At 32.5% G+C, this 17,943-nt stretch overlaps 3 protein-coding genes across 3 annotated transcripts; all 3 read left to right on the top strand.

The window, feature by feature from the left end:
- The first annotated feature begins 355 nt into the window (after nucleotides 1–355).
- On the top strand, nucleotides 356–1,523 carry LOC112023778 (NAC domain-containing protein JA2L). Its single transcript, XM_065762785.1, has 3 exons — nucleotides 356–622; nucleotides 757–828; nucleotides 921–1,523. Exons 1-3 carry the CDS (start codon nucleotides 356–358, stop codon nucleotides 1,521–1,523), a joined length of 942 nt encoding a protein of 313 aa, XP_065618857.1.
- A 9,349-nt stretch (nucleotides 1,524–10,872) lies between these two features.
- Nucleotides 10,873–12,756, top strand: LOC112023777 (NAC transcription factor 32-like). The gene is made up of 3 exons (XM_024056399.2): nucleotides 10,873–11,329; nucleotides 12,291–12,559; nucleotides 12,706–12,756. Exons 1-3 carry the CDS (start codon nucleotides 10,873–10,875, stop codon nucleotides 12,754–12,756), a joined length of 777 nt encoding a protein of 258 aa, XP_023912167.1.
- Nucleotides 12,757–14,690: 1,934 nt separating this feature from the next.
- Nucleotides 14,691–16,959, top strand: LOC136062986 (uncharacterized). Its single transcript, XM_065762784.1, has 3 exons — nucleotides 14,691–15,165; nucleotides 15,593–15,879; nucleotides 15,994–16,959. The coding sequence occupies exons 1-3, from the start codon at nucleotides 14,691–14,693 to the stop codon at nucleotides 16,957–16,959; spliced, it is 1,728 nt and encodes a 575-aa protein (XP_065618856.1).
- Nucleotides 16,960–17,943: the final 984 nt, after the last annotated feature.

Raw genomic sequence — 17,943 nt, 5'->3', positions numbered from 1 at the left:
ATTAAGATTCCCCTCTTGGATCCATTTATAACATCTGTTTTAAAATTCTGTTTATTTAAATATAATCCCTTCCCACACTAAAATACAATCTTAATTATTTTGAAACTCTCTTTCAAAATTACTCTACAGTTTACAAAATTGCTCAATTGGAAACCATGGCGCACCGTTACATCACAATAATTGATTTGTGTTTTGATATTTGTAAACAAATAGTACTATCTCTTTGGTATAGAAAAGCTTGTATAAAAAAAGTTCTATTCATATGCAAATTGCTTTATTTTATTTCATGCATGTTTTTCATGAGAAAATTTTTAAATGTAACATTTTGAATGACTAACAGAAGAGTACAAGCAATATGGACAAAAAAAAATGGTACTTTTTTACTCCAAGGGAACTAAAGTATCGAAATGGAAAGCATCCAAATCGAGCCGCAGGTGATGGATATTGGAAGGCCACCGGAACTGACACTGCAATCAAATTCAAGGAACTTGTAGTTGGGTATAAGAAGAAACTTGTTTTCTATAGAGGAGAAGCTCCAAAGGGTGACAAGACTAATTGGATCATGAATGAACATAGAATTAATCATCCTCCTGTAACTAAAACAAGTGAAACTGACATGAGGGTAAGTAGATTTTATTCTTTTGTTTTAGCCTTTTTATATTACTAAAATATTATTTCAATGTCAGATTTCTTTTTCAAACATCATTGTTATCATTTATTTTAGATCTAAGTATTATTGAATTTTGTGTCTTGCAGTTGGATAAATGGGTTTTGTGTATGATTTATCAGAAAAATGAGAGCAAATCAAGCAAGAGTCATACTCAAAAGGTTATCCCACATTCTCACATGCTAATGATAGAAATGAGCCAATGAAAAATGTTGATATGAAAATAGTTGAAGTTTTGGATTTTATAAACCAGTCCTACCAAAATGTACCTGCTTTTGCTCATATGCATGTTAGTAGGTTCCCTAATGGGTTTCGAGCAATGGCTAGCAAATATGGAACTCTTCCTCATGATAATATAACTAGTAGCTTTCCTAATCTGTTTCAAACTGTGGCTAGCAACTATGGAACTCTTCCTCATGATAATATAACTAGTAGCTTTCCTAATCTGTTTCAAACTTTGGCTAGCAACTATGGAACTTGTAATGCTTATACGGTTAGTAACTTCCATAATCAGTTTCAAGGTGTGGCTAGCAATCATGAAACTGCTCCTCAAATGGTTGAACCATTTTATTCTAGGCATCCTTTATTGCATTCTACAGAATTGAATGCAATGGTTGGCAATTATGAGACTTCTATCAAGAAAGGTGAACCCATTTCCCATATGCCTACTTTAGGGCATTTGAGCTTTTTGACAAATGAATCTAATGGATACATGCCTTCAACTCCGGTCTTTGCCACAAATGAATGGAGTAGATACATGCATTTGACCTTTTCTCCAAATGATACCAGTCATTCGTTGAATCAAGTGGATATCAAGAAAACAAGGACACCTCAAAACCTGGGGATTACAGCTTAGCATCAAATCCATAACTTTCCAACAATTATCAAATAGATAATAATGTCCCAGATTCAAAAGCTTTCTGATCATGATCATAATCCTTGTAAATGATTTTTACCAGCAGTGTAGGGTCGCTTTGAATGTTTAGTATGATGAATGATGATACTAGCTAATAAAGAAGTCCTTATAGATTAGTTTGTCAAAGCTTAGGGTCTCTTTGAATCTTTAGAAAAAATGTTTTAGAAATGAAAACAGTTTTGTAAGTTCTATTCAATATACCTACAAAACAGGAAATCAAATTGCAAATTGTGTTGCACAGGTCAATCCCAATTGTGATTTAGCAAGAAATTTGAGTTATTTGCCAAATTATGATTTATTGTGAGTTGAGTTATTTTACTTTCCTTTTATTAAGAGGACATCATTTTAAAAATTTATATCTTTTATATAGCCCCAAACCCTAAATTTTAGATAACAATGATACTGATATTGAAGAAATCTTGCATTTATTTAATCAGAAGCTTCCTAAGTTTCTATCAGGTTTACTTGAATTTGGATTTGTTCATTGTTTCTTCTTATATGATCAAACCAAACTTAACCAAAATCAACTATATATTTGAAATTAAATTGCGTCCAATAAGAGTGCTTTATTTATTTTTTTCAAATACACTTAATTACTTTCCTTAATACCAAACTCTCACAGATCTTGAATGGATGACCCAATTTACCTTGTGGTTTGATTTAGGATCCAACAACCTGATACAAGAAATGAACATAACATAGTTAGTACTATGCTTGATAGAGTATATACCGTGTAGAAAATGTATGCATTTCAATTTTTTTTAAAATGTTCTAAAAATACTACATAAAAAATGAAAATGAAATACACGTAAATAGACCTAAGTAATTGTAAATTACAACTTTGAATGAAAAATTAGGGACTAAGAATGACTATATATGTTTATTTTGTATTATAATGTTTCAAAATAAAAAAGAATGACATACTTTTGTCATCTTAATTATAAAATGATATAGGAAATCAACTAACCAAGTATTTAATATGTTAGTGTATATATGCATATATTAAATTTTGAATTGTGTTTTTAAGCAAAACAAGCTTGGAGACTCCTGCAAAATCTGGATTCCTTATTTTACAAAGTCTTCAAGGCACGCTTCTTTCCAAATTGTACAATTATGGAGGGAATACACACAAGTGGTGGTTCACATGCTTGGATTAGTATCTTACATGGAAGGGATGTTTTAATTAGGGGCTGCCGTTGGAGGATTGGGAATGGCAAGGCAGTGAGCATATGGCAAAACCATTGGTTACCAAGGAAGAATCCACCACAGGTTCTTTCGCCTATGGTTGAAACATTGGCAGAGGCTAAGGTGGAGATTTTGATTGAGGAAACTACAAGGCAGTGGAACCATGAGATGATAGATGGCATCTTCACCCCTGTGGAAGCGGAATTGATCAGAGCCATCCCACTCTCACGGTGTGAGGCAGAGGATAGCCTGTTCTGGCCATTCACAAACAATGGCAGCTACACCACTAAGTCCGGGTATAGTTTCTTGAAAGCAGAAGAGCAAACTGAGTTGGATGAAGAGCAGAGGATGCTAGACAAACTTCTGTGGTGGACAATCTGGTCTGTGCAAGTTCCTAACAAAATAAAAAAATTTATGTGGAGGGCATGCCGAAACTCACTGCCAACCAAAGAAAATCTGGTGCGTTGAACTATCCTTGAGAGCCCGACCTGTGATCGATGCAAGCAGGTACCAGAATCCTCACTCCACGCTCTCTGATCATGCAGCGAATTAGATGTGGTTTGGGATGATGACACGCAGTGGCACTGTCGAAGAAACCGCACCTTTGTGGACTTCAAGGAACTACTATCGTTGCTCGTCACAAACCAGCAGAACCTGGAGCTGTTCTCAACTTCGGCTTGGCTAATCTGGGCTCAAAAGGAATCAGGTACGCTTGAACAAACCCAGTATAAGCGCTCATCTGATTGCTGCAACGGCAAAAGAGCGTGTTGCCGAGTTTGCATAGACTCTACCTCTGCCATCCTATCCTCGTTTTGCAGCCACTTCCACTCAGACCAGGTAGCGTCCTCCAACACAAGGAATGGTGAAAATTAACTGTGATGGCGCTACTTTCAAAAAACAGAAAAAATGGGGCATTGGTGTGGTGATCCGAGACGACAACGGCATGGTTTTGACTTCTATGTCTAAACAGCTACCACAGATATACACGGCCTTGGAGATTGAGGCCCTGACAGCCTCAACAGCATTGGCATTTGCATCACAGATGGGATTTCATCGCGGTGTCTTGGAGCCGGACTCTTGGGTGTTGGCTATGGCGTTGATCAATAATAGCTCCTATCTATCCTCGGATGGTTTGTTAATTGATGATATTAGATTTAATACTAGTTTTTTTAATCAATTATTTTACTCTCATGTAAAGAGAGAGGATAATAAAGTTGCACATAAGTTAGCAAGACATGCTTTTTATATTTTAGATTTTTTGGTGTGGATGGACACACCACCATTACTTAATGTTGTTCTAATTGACATTGCTGGATTTTCTTAATAAAGTTTAATGTGTTTTCTTTCAAAAAAAAAAAAGAAAAAGAAGCAAAATGCATAATCAATTAATGAAGGAGATAATGTTCATATATTCCTTCATTCACTTAGTTAGCATATAAACCAAAATAATAAAAATATTTATTATCTCATATTATTATAATTCATTATAATTATAATTTTTTTTTATTTGAAATCTAATATACAAACGTACAAATGATATATCGCAATAAGATCTAGTTATTCACAATTTGATTAAAAAAAATACTTAATATATGAAAAAAAAAATAAAAAAATTAGGTTACAATAAAATTATAAAATTTTTATGTTTATATTTTGGCCCATTTATGAATACCATAGTTTAGCTCCCAAGTGAAAATTTGTAGCTTCGCCATTGTCTTATCTCTCCCTTTTTTTCCCTCGTGGTACTTGCTTTATTTTTTTCCCTTATGTGTGTTAGAACATATTTCTCTCTTTCTTGTACAAGTGTTTTTTTTTTTTTAATTTATATTTTTTTATAGAAAAATTTAATGTTCATATATTCCTTCATTCACTTAGTTAGCATATAAACCAAAATAATAAAAATATTTATTATCTCATATTATTATAATTCATTATAATTATAATTTTTTTTTATTTGAAATCTAATATACAAACGTACAAATGATATATCGCAATAAGATCTAGTTATTCACAATTTGATTAAAAAAAATACTTAATATATGAAAAAAAAAATAAAAAAATTAGGTTACAATAAAATTATAAAATTTTTATGTTTATATTTTGGCCCATTTATGAATACCATAGTTTAGCTCCCAAGTGAAAATTTGTAGCTTCGCCATTGTCTTATCTCTCCCTTTTTTTCCCTCGTGGTACTTGCTTTATTTTTTTCCCTTATGTGTGTTAGAACATATTTCTCTCTTTCTTGTACAAGTGTTTTTTTTTTTTTAATTTATATTTTTTTATAGAAAAATTTAAGAAAATATGATTTAGTGAGATTCTAATTAGAAAGGATTTAAATATGAAATAAAATTTAAATTCATATATATATATATATATGAGATTAAATTCTATAAGGATGGGGTGTAAAACCCATGTTTTACCCCTCCAATCCTAACATGCCACATCATCTTATCACATATTTAAGAATAAACTCAATCACACTCAATCAATTCTAATACCTATATATAAATCCAACCAAATTGGGAATCTATTGAGATGTTATTAGGTATGATAGGATGTATTGAATTTTAATCAATTTTAAGTAAAATGCTAATGTGGCAATCACTTATTGGATGGTGTAAAACATAGGTTTTACACCCTATCCTTATAGAATTTAATCTCATATATATATATAAAAGAGGTGTAAATATGTGAGGCGGGAAAAGTTTATACGGCACAATAAGTATTACTCTGTATAAATTAATAATATACTATACATGTGTTTATTTACTAACAACATAGAAATGAATATATCAATTGCTTTGTCTTTTCTTTTTCCTTTTTTTTTTTTTTTTCTTCTTTGAGTTTTCAGTTTTCACTCTATACTTAATCACATACGTGGCATTTAGGTTAAAAAATACGTACTCAAATTAAAAATTGTAGTACCATAATCTGGAATAGATACTAGATAGAAATATAACTCAGGAAAAAAGAAAAGAATTTTTTAATTCAGTTTTTGATTTATTTTTTATTATTATCAAGATTTTATTAAACTTGGACTTATATCACATTAGCTAGTCGGTTAGTCCCTTTTTTTCCCCAAAAGATTATAAAGAAAGATTGAATCAAATGTGTAATCGTATTTTCCAAAGTGCCATCACTCCAAGAAACAGAGAGTTTCATGAGTTAAATTTATGACAAAGTCTTCTTCTTCTTGAGAGAGTTCCAAGTATGGAGTTTAATGAAGAGCAAAGCAAGCCGAGTTACCAAGTTCCTGTTACCACTGCCCAAGTGGTTTCCAGTATAAGCACTAGTACTAGTACTACAACACAATTGCCACAACCCCTGTATGCACCAACCAGCAATGTTATAAGTTCATCTTCACCTGTTGTGATTGATCTTGATCCTGATGGCAAGGAAGACAATTGTGGCATCAGTTTGAAAAATCAAGATCCCCCACCTGGGTTCTGCCCCAGTGATCTTGAGCTTCTCACTTTGTACTTGAAGAGGAAGGTCCTCAATCAACAACTTCCTTTGAACAAGATTGTCTATGTTGAACTTTATGACCACAGCCCCGAATGGCTTACAGGTTTTGTTTTTTCTTGAAAAATTATATACCTAAATGGTTTCTTTTTACTTTTCTTTAATTGTTTTGAGTTTGATGACGGAAGAAACTTGTTCTTTTCCAATGCTGAAAGTTTATTTTGCTAAAAAAAGAAAAAAAATCATGGGATATGCCATATTGTGTAATATATATTCATGTATGGTTTAGTTAGAACTAATATGCAACACAATCTTTTAATGTCAAAAGACCTAGTAAAGGTGCACAATTTACATGGCTTTGATATTTGTTTTTACTCTGTTTTTGTTCATTGGGTGATTAACTCTTAACAGGACAACACCCACAATCAAGTGAAAATGAATGGTACTTTTTTACTTCAGTGGAGGGAAAGAATCTAAAGAAGAGTAAGGGAATCTGTCAAAACCAATCTACCAATGATGGATTTTGGGAGGCCTTTGGTGGTGAGCTGCAAATTCAAGAGAATGGAATTGTAGTTGGATTTAAGAAGGAACTACATTTTTATAAAGGAGAACCTCCAAAAGGTGTCCCTACAAACTGGGTTATGAATGAATATAGACTTGAAGGTCTTCCTCAAACTAAAGGGAGTGAAAATGGGATGACGGTATATAAATCTTATCCTTTGTTTTACCTCTTATACTATTAAAATGCTCTTTGAACTTTCTTTAAGCTTTTGTGATTTTCTTCAGGCATCATTGTTGCCATCTATTGTAATATAACTATCTTTGAATTCTGTATCATCCAGTGGGATGACTATGTTTTATGTAGGATTTATAAGAAAAGTGATGAAAATTTGAGCAGAATATGTAATAATCCTGTGGTTCGTCCAAAATTTCCACCTTACTATGTGCAAGGAATGCATCGCCCTACTGAAGAATATGCTAATAAGTTGCAAGCAAAGCGTGCCAATGACAGAACTCAGATGGTTGAACCAATTCCCGCTATGCCTTCTTCTCCATATAAATCAAGTAGAGATGCTAATGCCACTCAAGCAGTTGGCTATTATGGAGGTCCTCCTCAGATGGTTGAACCAACTCCTAGGATTTATAAGAGAAGTGATGAAAATTTGAGTAGAATACGTATTAATCCTGTGATTCCTGAGCTTCCTCAGCTTTACTTTGATCCAATATATGAGGCAAAACATCTTCTACTTTTTGAAAAATATTTGCAAGCAGAACGTGCCAGAAACAGAACTCAGATGGTTGAACCAATTCCTGCTACGCCTTCTTTTCCTAAATCAAGTAGATATGCTAATGCCATTAAAGAAGTTGGCTCTTATCGAAGTCCTCCGCAGATGTTTGAACCAATTCCTAGTATGCTTTCTGCCATTAAAGAAGTTGGCTATTATGGAGGTCCTCCTCAGATGGTTGAACCAACTCCTAGTATGCTTTCTCTTCCAAATGAACTAAGTGGACATGCTAATGACTCTCAAGCAGTTGGAAATTATGGAAATCCTCCTCAGATGGTTGAACCAATTCCTGGCATGCCTTATTTTCCAAGTGAATCAAGTGGACATGCTAATTACTCTCAAGTAGTTGGCAATTATGGAAATCCTCCTCAGATGGTTGAACCAACTCATAGTATGACTTATTTTCCAAATGAATCAAGTAGATATGCTAATAACTGTCAAGCAGGTGGCAATCATGGAACTCCTCCTCAGATTGAACCAATTCCTGGTATGTATTCTTTTACAAACGAATCTAGTGGATATGTGCATTCAAATTTTCCCCCGAATGAATTGAGTGGACACCAAGAAGATTGCGACCATACAAATCCTGAATTGCAATTTGGTTTCTATGGCATCGATGACCTTGCACCATGGATGAATATGGATGATATTCTCTCAAATAAGCGTCGGAAGCTTTCAGATGACGATAATCCATGTAAATGATTACTAGCAACTTAGTGGGTCTTTAAATATTTAGCATGATACATGCTAGCTAACTAAAGTTTTATAGTTCTGATGATTACCCATTGACATAGGCATCACCTTGTGAAGCATAGCCTATATTGTTTCAACATTTCTACTTACATTGGCTGAAGATACCATTTGGAAGTTTGCAAAAGAGAAGGAGAATGGCCCTCACAGTAGAGTGTAGAATGCAATGGCTTGCTGTAGTTGATGACCAGAAGACTCTCTCATCTAATGCTCTAGTTTACTGTAGGTGCTCTATAGACTATAGTGATGTAATGGTCTCTGTCATTGGCATTTTTCTTTTTTCTTTTTTTCTTTTTTCTATTAGTAGGCTTGGCTGTACAGTACAGGAATTGTTTTGCTGTGTCAGGGCTAATAGCTCTGTTGTTGGATTCTATAGCTGTTGTTCCTGTGTTTGGTCTACATTGTCCTGTTGTGTAATTCTTGTTTGTTATCAATGAAACTATATTGATTCATCCAAAATATAACGGTGATTGGTCCTCTGTTGAACTTAATGGACAATATTTGTTCTTTGCGAAAGTTTTGTACTGATTGTAAATCCTGGTTTTTGATTCACCCGATAAGTATTTTAAACATCAAATTTTTAGAAATTGAAAGTTTAAAATGGTAATAAGATTTGTATTTGATAACTCATTTAAGGTTGAACAGTTCAAGATATTTTTTTCTCTAGAGAGTGTAAATGTTCAACATTGTCAACCATGTGAGTTTTCTCTTTAATTTTCCTGGTTTCTGAATGAAGAATTGAAGATGACATTGGCAATACAAACTACAACAATTGTAAAGTAGTTATGCAAAATTGCTTAATACGTTATTGTTCAAAACTTTGTATAGATAAATTCAACCTCTTGTTCCATGTGTTGTATATGGTTATGGAATTTCAAAGTTTATTATCCACTTAGGCTTGCATTACAAATACCAATGATTTAATCATAGAAACCAACATTATTTGAAAGAGGCTTTCTTTATTTGAGGTCCTCAATTTTAATATTCAAAATACCTTCAAATTCATCTATTTTTAAGGCTTTAATCATGAGATTAACATGTAAAATTAGTAATAAACAGTTTTCTCTCCCACCTTCACATTTCTCTCTTACATTAGTTGTCAAATGCTAATACAATTTCTTATTTTTGAAAAAAAAATGCCTTTTTTCTACAAATGGGCCATTTTTTTTCATCGCTAAACTGTTTTTTTTTTTTTTCATCTAGTTTACTGTAGGTGCTCTATAGACTATAGTGATGTAATGGTCTCTGTCATTGGCATTTTTTTCTTTTCGTTTCTTTTTTATTTCTATTAGTAGGTTTGGCTGTACAGTACATGAATTGTTTTTCTGTGTCAGGGCTAATAGCGCTGTTGTTTAGTTTGGGATTCTATAGCTATTGTTCCTGTGTTTGGTCTTTATTGTCCTGTTGTGTAATTCTCGTTTGTCATTAATGAAACTATACTGATTCATCCAAAATATAACGGTGATTGGTCCTCTTCTGAACTTAATGGACACTGTTTGTTCTTCGCGAAAGTTTTGTACTGATTGTAGATCCTAGTTTTTGATTCACCCGATAAGTATTTTAAACATCAAATTTTTAGAAATTGAAAGTTTAAAATGGTAATAAGATCTGTATTTGATAACTCATTTAAGGTTGAACAGTTCATATGATCATATCCTTAAGTCCATTACTGAATCAAGATATTAACCAAGCAATGCTCTTTTTCTCTCTGTTTCATGAGTTGAATTGCGTAGGATTCTGTTTCTTTGAGTTGTGTTAAGGGCATGTATAGTTTAATTGATCACTTTGGGCTCCTTCAATCCTGTTCTGTAGTTTTGTGGCCTGTCTATTTTTGCTATATGGCTTTGTTCTGGTGGTTTTTTTTTTAATAGATATCTTATTGTTTAATCCAAAAAAGAAAAAAGATACACATAAATTTGCCCAAGGTTCAAGAAATTTATATTTCTACTTCAAATTTATCAAGAAAAGTTTCAAGTTATTTAAAATAAAATTCAATATTTATTTTAATTATTATTTTGGTTATATTTCACAACTTTATGTTTGAGTATAAATTTACCAAAATCCGTGAATTGTGCTAGTGCCAAGTGACTCAAAATATGCAAATATTACACATAGATATATATATTTTTTTTTGGTCATATATTTCTATAATATAATATATAATTATCAGGATTCCTGTATTGATTCTTGGTAAACCCAAAAGAAGTTCATAGCTCATTTCCAGTTCTTGTTTCCCTAAATTTTTTTTTTTTTTTTAAAAGGGTTCAAAACGATGTCGTGCAAGACCCAAAACGACGTCACACAAACTTCAATCATACGGTGTCGTATCTTAGAGAGACACACACACACACAAACACATGTTAATGCTCAACATCAGAACGATACCGTTTCATACTCATCCAAAATAACCGTGTGAATCGGTTATAAAATTAGTTAAGAGCGGTTAAGAGTTTCCCGCCTCTTTTATGTTCCAATAATCTGTTTTTGTATATAAAAAGGAACAGAGTGAATCATCTTCTTATTGTGTTGTAAAGATTAGAAAATTTCTTTCAAGATTTTAACTAAACAGAGTGAGTGTTTTTCAAAGTTACTTTCGTTTTGGGGCAATGTGTATTCCTCTAGAAAATAGTAGTGAGTCTGATCATGACTCTGATCACACTAATAATTACGAATCAGAATCACCAACTTCACCTCTGTACTCATCAATCAGCGACACAAGTTTTTCTTCGTCTCCATCAGGCACGTTTTACTTCGATGATGATGAGGGCGAAGAATCAGATGAGGAAGAGGAAGAACCAGACGAGGAAGAGGAAAACCAATCTTTAGAAGAGGTGGATGTGTCGGTTTTAAAAACATTCCTCAATGATAAACTGCATCAGCTAGGTGAGGAGCCACAAATGGAGTACCCCGAATTAGACCTCATACCCGGGTGTAGGTTTTGCCCCAGTGACTACATCCTCATCGTGCATTATTTGATCAACAAGGTCTTGAATTATCCCCTGCCTTATGATTGGGTAGAGGATGCTGAAGAACTCTATAACCACAACCCTGGGTTGATTGCAGGTTTGAAACATATTTCTTTTTAGTTTTCTTTAATTCTTTTTACATTGCATCATGAGTCAATTTGATGAAATACATATTGCAGTATGAGAGAAATGGCATGCCATAAATGTATGCTTTGCTGGGTTTCTTTTCAATTTTCTTTGATTGTTTTGAGTTGAATGGATCAGCCAGTTTGATAATTTTGCCTGATGTTGAAGTTTCTTTTGCTAAATCTTAATAATTTGAAAGAAATAATCATTGGCAAGCCATATTATGTAGTCACTATAGGTTACATACATGTATGCTTTACTGGGTTTCTTTTTAATTTTCTTTGATTGTTTTCAGTTGAATGTATCAGTCAGTTTGATAACTTTGCATGATGTTAATGTTTCTTTTTCTAAGTGTAATCATTCTGAAAGAAAGAATCATTGTCAAGCCATATTATGTGGTTACATACATGTACGCTTTACTGCATTTCTTTTTTATTTTTCTTAATTGTTTTGAGTTGAATGGATCAACCAGTTTAATTTTAAAGTTTTTTTGCTAATTGTAATTAATCTAAAAGAAAGAATCATTAGCAGGGCACATCCTTTAATTTTCATTGTATAGCATCTCTTTTAAAAAAATATAATCTCTTCCACATTACAACCTTCTTGTTTAAGTAAATCACGTTCTTTATTCTTTAATTCTTTTGCAACTCTCTTTCAAAATTACTCAACAGTATATAAACTTCAAACTAATGTGATGAATCACTCAAGCAGAAACTATTGTGCATGGATGCATCATGGATTCACAATAATTGATCTGTGTTTTGATATTTGTAAAGAGATAGTACTGTAAGCTTGGTGTAGAAAAACATGTATAAGAAAAGATTTTTCAGACAAGTTGTCATGAGCAATTTTTTAAGCTCGCTTTCTTACTTTTGTTAACATATATAAGAAAAAAACCAAGTAAAAATATAACATTTTGGATGATTTAACAGAACAATACGGCAACCGTGAAGAAAAAGCTTGGTACTTTTTTACTCCAAGGAAACAAAAGTATCAAAATGGAAAACGTCCAAATCGAGTAACTGGTAATGGATATTGGAAGGCTACGGGAGCTGACAAGGCAATCAAATCTAAGGAAATTGTAATTGGGCATAAGAGGAAACTTGTTTTCTATGAAGGAAAACCTCAAAGTGGTGACAAGACAAATTGGATCGTGGATGAATATACAATTGATCATCCTATTACTGAAAATGACATGAGGGTAAGTAGATTTATCCTTTTGTTTTAGCTTTTATATTATTTGAATTTCTGTTTTTTTTTTTTTAATTAATTTATTTATTTTAATTTCAAAAGTCATTGTTGTCTTCTATTGTAAATCTAACTACTATTGAATTTTGTGTCTTCCAGTTGGATAATTGGATTTTGTGTAGGCTTTATCAGAGAAATGAGAGAAGTTGATATTGTCCCAAATTAGCGTTGGAAGCTTTCAGATGACAAAAAGGCCTTGTGAATGATTACTAGCAACTTAGTGGCCCTTTGAATGTTTAGCATGATACTGTTTGGTACTGTTTTATAGTAAGCTAACCAAAGTTTTATAGTTTTAATGATTGACACAGCCATCAGTTTGTGAAGCAGAGCTTCTAACTGTTTCACCATATCTAATTACATTGGCTGAAAGATACTGTTTGGTAGTTTGCAAAAGAGAAGGTGAATGGGTACTCAGTAGTGATGTGATGGCCTTTGTCATTGGCATTTGTTTTACATTTTTTTTTTCAATTAGTAGGCTTGGTTTGGTATGTCAGGGTTAATTAGCTATGTTGCTTAGTTTGGGATTCTTTACTTCTTGTTCATGTTTTTGGTCTGTATCGTCCTGTTGTGTAATTTTGGTTTCTCATCAATATAAGTATAACGATTTATCCACATGAAAAAAAATATTTGGTGATTGGTCCTCTCTACAGGCAAGTGCTGCAGAAATTGTGATTTTGAACTTAATGAATAGTAATTGTTCTTTGCTAAAGTTTTGTGCTAATTAAATCCTGGTTTTTCGATTCATCTCAAGAAGTATTTTGAACAAAAAATATTTTAGCAATTGAAAGTTTGAAATGATAATGGGATATGTACAGGGATGGAACTACTCAAGGGTTGAGGGGGGCATGGCCACCCTCAACCCTTGAAAAAAATATATACTAGTATGTATTTTAACAAAAATAATTTTAATTCTGGCTTTTGAATTTATATACTCCCCCCTCCCCCCAAATTTACAAATTGACACAAGAAATCCAACAAATAGATAACAAGAAAATTTTATAATAAAAAATGCACATATCCGGATAATAAGAAATTTTTTTGAACAAATCATAAATCTGGTCTAAGCAAAAACAATAACAACAAATCAATTACAAATCCTAGTATAAAAAAAAAATTTTTTTTTTTTTTTTTTTTTTTTTTTTTTTTTTTTTTTTTTTTCACAAAACACAAAAACCCAATAACCTTTACCTAATTTCTCTCTATCACTTGAGAGTTCTATGCCCCTCTCAAATGACTCCACTCTCATAGCCATAGAGACAACTCCTATGCCACATATTAATTGTCCATCCACACATTAGTTAGGCCTTGAAAATATTAAGACATGACAACTGACTTACAAAACTCTTAATTATAAAATCCTATTATTCAATTTTTTCAACATAAAAAATACAAATAATAATTAATAAATTAATGCAACTGTGTCAACCTCTAGTATTGATATTCTAATTTTTTTAAATTTTTGAACAAAGAACTTAAGTTCCTTCCCTAGATATGTATTTGATTATTTATTTCAGGTTGAACAATTTAAGTCCTCAAGTCTATTACTGAATCAAGATGTACCAAGCAGTTCTCTGTTTCTCCCTGTTTCATGAGATGAATTGTGTAGGATTCTATTTCTTTGAGTTGTGGTCATGGCTTGTCAAGTTTAAAATATTAAATCACAAAATCTTTACCATTATATATGTAAAAACAAAAACTTACATAAAAATGATATCACTATTGTATTTTTTATGTTCCACGTGAGCTTAGAGAAATTGAAGTCGGTCTCTTCTTTTTTTTTTTTTTCCTCTCCACTTCACTAACGTGATATTTTATGATATGGTGCAAAATATTCGGACTTTTCAACTTACGTAGTCCTCTTATTTCGGAAGATATGATTTAATTGTATTAGATATATCTAAGGATAACGAGTTTAGTGTTTACCCAATAACTCCGGAGGTGGTGTCCTATGCTCACAAAGATACCTGAAAATAGAGTCTGAAACGGAGTGGACTTCTTTACTAAGTATAAAAGGAGAGAGAGAGAAAGCCAGAGTAGAGTATGGAGTCTAATCATAATCATCAGCAAAACAAGTCGATTATATGATGGCTAATCATAATCAGCAAAACAACAAGCCGAGTCTCATGGCTCCTGGTATCACAAACCAAGTCATGATTTCCAATATAAATCCTGCAACACAATCACTCCAAGCCCTGAACGTACCAAGAAGCAACACAATAAGGACATATTCATCACCACGAAGTGTGGTTATTGATCCTCCTGAACCTGATCTTGACGATGAAGAAGAGCAAGAGGAAGAACCTAACCAACAATCTGAAGAGGTGGATGAGTTGGGTTTAGAGAGAATACTCAATAAATTGCTTCTTGAGTTTGATGAAGAACCAGAGAAACAGTACCACAACTTTGATAATGAAGTTCCCCCACCTGGCTATAAGTTCAGCCCCACTGACTTTGACCTCATCATTTCTTATTTGGTCAAGAAGTGCTTGAATATACCCCTGCCTTGGAATTCGATGGTGGATGTTGAACTCTATAACCACAGCCCTGAGTGGCTTGCAGGTATCTTCTTGAAACATGTTTCTTTCAAGTTTTTCTTTAATTCTTTTGACTTGAATGGAACCTATTTTTTCTTTAGTTCTTTTTTATGATATATATTGCATGGTAATTGTTATAATCTGAAAGAAAGAATCATTGGTAGTTAACTAGTTTATATACGTTTTTTTTATTTGAATAGAACTTAAAGTTTACTAATCAGAAAGTTGCTATGCTGTATATATGTATGTCTTACTGGGTTTCTTTCCAGTTTTCTTACTTTAAATAGATATATGGTACGTCTGTTTGGTGTAGAAAAATAAGCAAAAATGTTCTATTCGTATGAGAATTGCTCTTTTTATTTCATGTGTTTTTTTTTTTTTTAATTTTTTGTTAACATATATAAAAGATATAAAAGAGCAAGTATAAACGTAACATTTTGGATGATTAACAGAAGAGTACAAGAAATATGATGAACAAGAGGAATTGTACTTTTTTACTCCAAGGTATCGAAAGTATCCAAATGGAAAACGTCCAGATAGAGCTGCAGGTGATGGATATTGGAAGGCTACTGGAGCTGACAAAGAGATCGAATCCAATAAGGGAATTACAGTTGGGTATAAGAAGACACTTGTTTTCTATAGAGGAAAAGCTCCAAGTGGTGACAAGACCAATTGGATCATGTACGAATATAAAATTAAGCATCCTCCTCTAACTAGAAGCAGTGAAAATGACATGAGGGTAAGTAGATTTTATCATTTTTTTTTTAGCTTTTATATTATTTGAATCTTATTTGAATCTCTGATTTCTTTTTTTTCTTTTTTTTTTTCCAATCATCATTGTTGTGTCTTCCAGTTGGATAAATGGGTTTTGTGTAAAATTTATGAGAAAAATGGGAGCAAATCATCAAGCAAGGCTAATACTCGAAAGGCTAGTTCCAAATCTTCACGTGCTAATGATAGGGATGAGCCATTGACAAATGTTGATCCAACACCAATGAAGCGTCATATGAATCAGTCCTTCCACCAAAATGCACATGTTCATGCTCTTGCCAATCAAATTCAAGCAATGGCTAGCAATAATGGAACTCTTCATCCTGCTCATATGGGGGCTCGTAGGTTCCCTTTTGATCAGTCTCGAGCAATATTGGCTGGCAGTTATGGAACCCCTCCTGCTCATATGGCTAGTATGTTACCTGATCAATCTCAAGCAATGACTAGAAGGTTCTCAAATCAGTCTCAAGTAATGGCTATCAATCATGGAACTGCTCCTCTTTCTCCTATGGCTAATATGTTCCCTAGTCAATCTCGAGTAATGACCAGCAATCATGGAACTCCTCCACCTGCTCATATGGCTAGTAGGTTCTCTAATCATCCTCGAGCAATGGCTTTCAATCATGGAGCTAGTAACTTCCATAATCATTTTCAACCAATGGCTGCCAATCATGAAACTCCACAGGCCTTTGAACCATTTTACTCTAGGAATCATTCAATGCATTCTTCACAATCAAGTGCAATTTTTGTCAAATCTGAAACTTCCATACAGAAAGGTGATGAGCTCAGTTCCTGTATGCCTTCTATATGGCATTCAAACTTTTCTACAACTGAATCAAGTGGGTTCATGCCTTCGACTTCAGCCTTTTCTACAAATGAAAGGAGTGATCAAGACTTGGATGTTATTTCAATCTGTCCTTCAAATGATACGAATGGATACCTGCAATCTATACCAAATGCATTGAGTGGACATCAAAAAGACGACACTTCAAATCCTGGGGGCTACTACAATTATCAAATGGATGATGAAATCCCAAATAAGCATTAAATGCCTTCAGATTATCATAATCCATGTAAATGATTATTACTAGCAACTTAGGGTCTCTTTGAATGTTTAGTATGGTACTAGCTAATTAAGAACTTTTTACGAATCCAGATTGGTTAATTTGAACTTTCATTTGGTTTCATTATCTTCATATTTCTTTTCATTTATCCTAGAATCTGGATTGCATGAATTGGAAACCAAGCCGCTGTTTGGAAATTCTGATTATTGTCCCATTTTTTTTCTTCTATTTTATACTCCATCAATTACAATTTTTCATGTTTTTTTATTTATTTTATTTTTAATTTTTATTTTAAAAAAAGCTCAAAGTTTAAAAAGGAAAAAAATTTAACATGCAACATACCTACAGCTTATTATTCAATACAAACCATAATTATCAAAACTGTACCGAAAATGGTATTTGTTCACTAGTTCATTAGTAGAGTTTTAATTAATTAAATAATACATGTAAAAAAAAAAATTAAATAATATATTTTATAATTATAAAAAGTGACTAAATAAAAATACTCCATTTAGGTAAATTAATAAATTATAATGAGTTTTAATTAATTAAATAATACATGTAAAAAAAAAAATTAAATAATATATTTTATAATTATAAAAAGTGACTAAATAAAAATACTCCATTTAGGTAAATTAATAAATTATAACAATAAAAAAATTGCATCATATATATAAGATAAAGTTAGAAAATATATAAATAAATAAACACATCATTCACATAAATCATCCAATGACCAAGTTATATTGTCCAAAACTCTTAAAACAACATGTCTCAAAAAATTATTTAAATCTCCAAATACAACTGATGACTTCAAAGTTCAGACTTTTCACAGATATATATATATATATATATTGTATTTTTCTTTTCTTTATCCATAGATTAATTTTTTTCACCTATGCAATCCATCGGTTTACATAGATTAATTTTTTAACAATCACAAAAAGACTCGTTCTTTGTCCTCAACT

The sequence above is a fragment of the Quercus suber genome, unplaced genomic scaffold (assembly GCF_002906115.3).
Source record: "Quercus suber isolate HL8 unplaced genomic scaffold, Cork oak 2.0 scaffold_473, whole genome shotgun sequence".
In the NCBI taxonomy this organism is placed as follows: Eukaryota; Viridiplantae; Streptophyta; class Magnoliopsida; order Fagales; family Fagaceae; genus Quercus; species Quercus suber.
The sequence above is the reverse complement of the archived record's forward strand: the minus strand, read 5'-3'. Positions and strand labels throughout refer to the sequence as shown.

Excerpts from the sequence above, each read along its gene's own strand:
- LOC112023778 (XM_065762785.1), top strand. The coding sequence starts at position 356 with ATGGACAAAAAAAAATGGTACTTTTTTACTCCAAGGGAACTAAAGTAT. Across the intron at positions 623-756 it reads CAAGTGAAACTGACATGAGG|TTGGATAAATGGGTTTTGTG; the intron begins GTAAGTAGATTT and ends TGTGTCTTGCAG. Across the intron at positions 829-920 it reads GCAAGAGTCATACTCAAAAG|TCCTACCAAAATGTACCTGC; the intron begins GTTATCCCACAT and ends TTTATAAACCAG.
- LOC112023777 (XM_024056399.2), top strand. The coding sequence starts at position 10,873 with ATGTGTATTCCTCTAGAAAATAGTAGTGAGTCTGATCATGACTCTGAT. Across the intron at positions 11,330-12,290 it reads CAACCCTGGGTTGATTGCAG|AACAATACGGCAACCGTGAA; the intron begins GTTTGAAACATA and ends ATGATTTAACAG. Across the intron at positions 12,560-12,705 it reads TTACTGAAAATGACATGAGG|TTGGATAATTGGATTTTGTG; the intron begins GTAAGTAGATTT and ends TGTGTCTTCCAG.
- LOC136062986 (XM_065762784.1), top strand. The coding sequence starts at position 14,691 with ATGGCTAATCATAATCAGCAAAACAACAAGCCGAGTCTCATGGCTCCT. Across the intron at positions 15,166-15,592 it reads CAGCCCTGAGTGGCTTGCAG|AAGAGTACAAGAAATATGAT; the intron begins GTATCTTCTTGA and ends GATGATTAACAG. Across the intron at positions 15,880-15,993 it reads GCAGTGAAAATGACATGAGG|TTGGATAAATGGGTTTTGTG; the intron begins GTAAGTAGATTT and ends TGTGTCTTCCAG.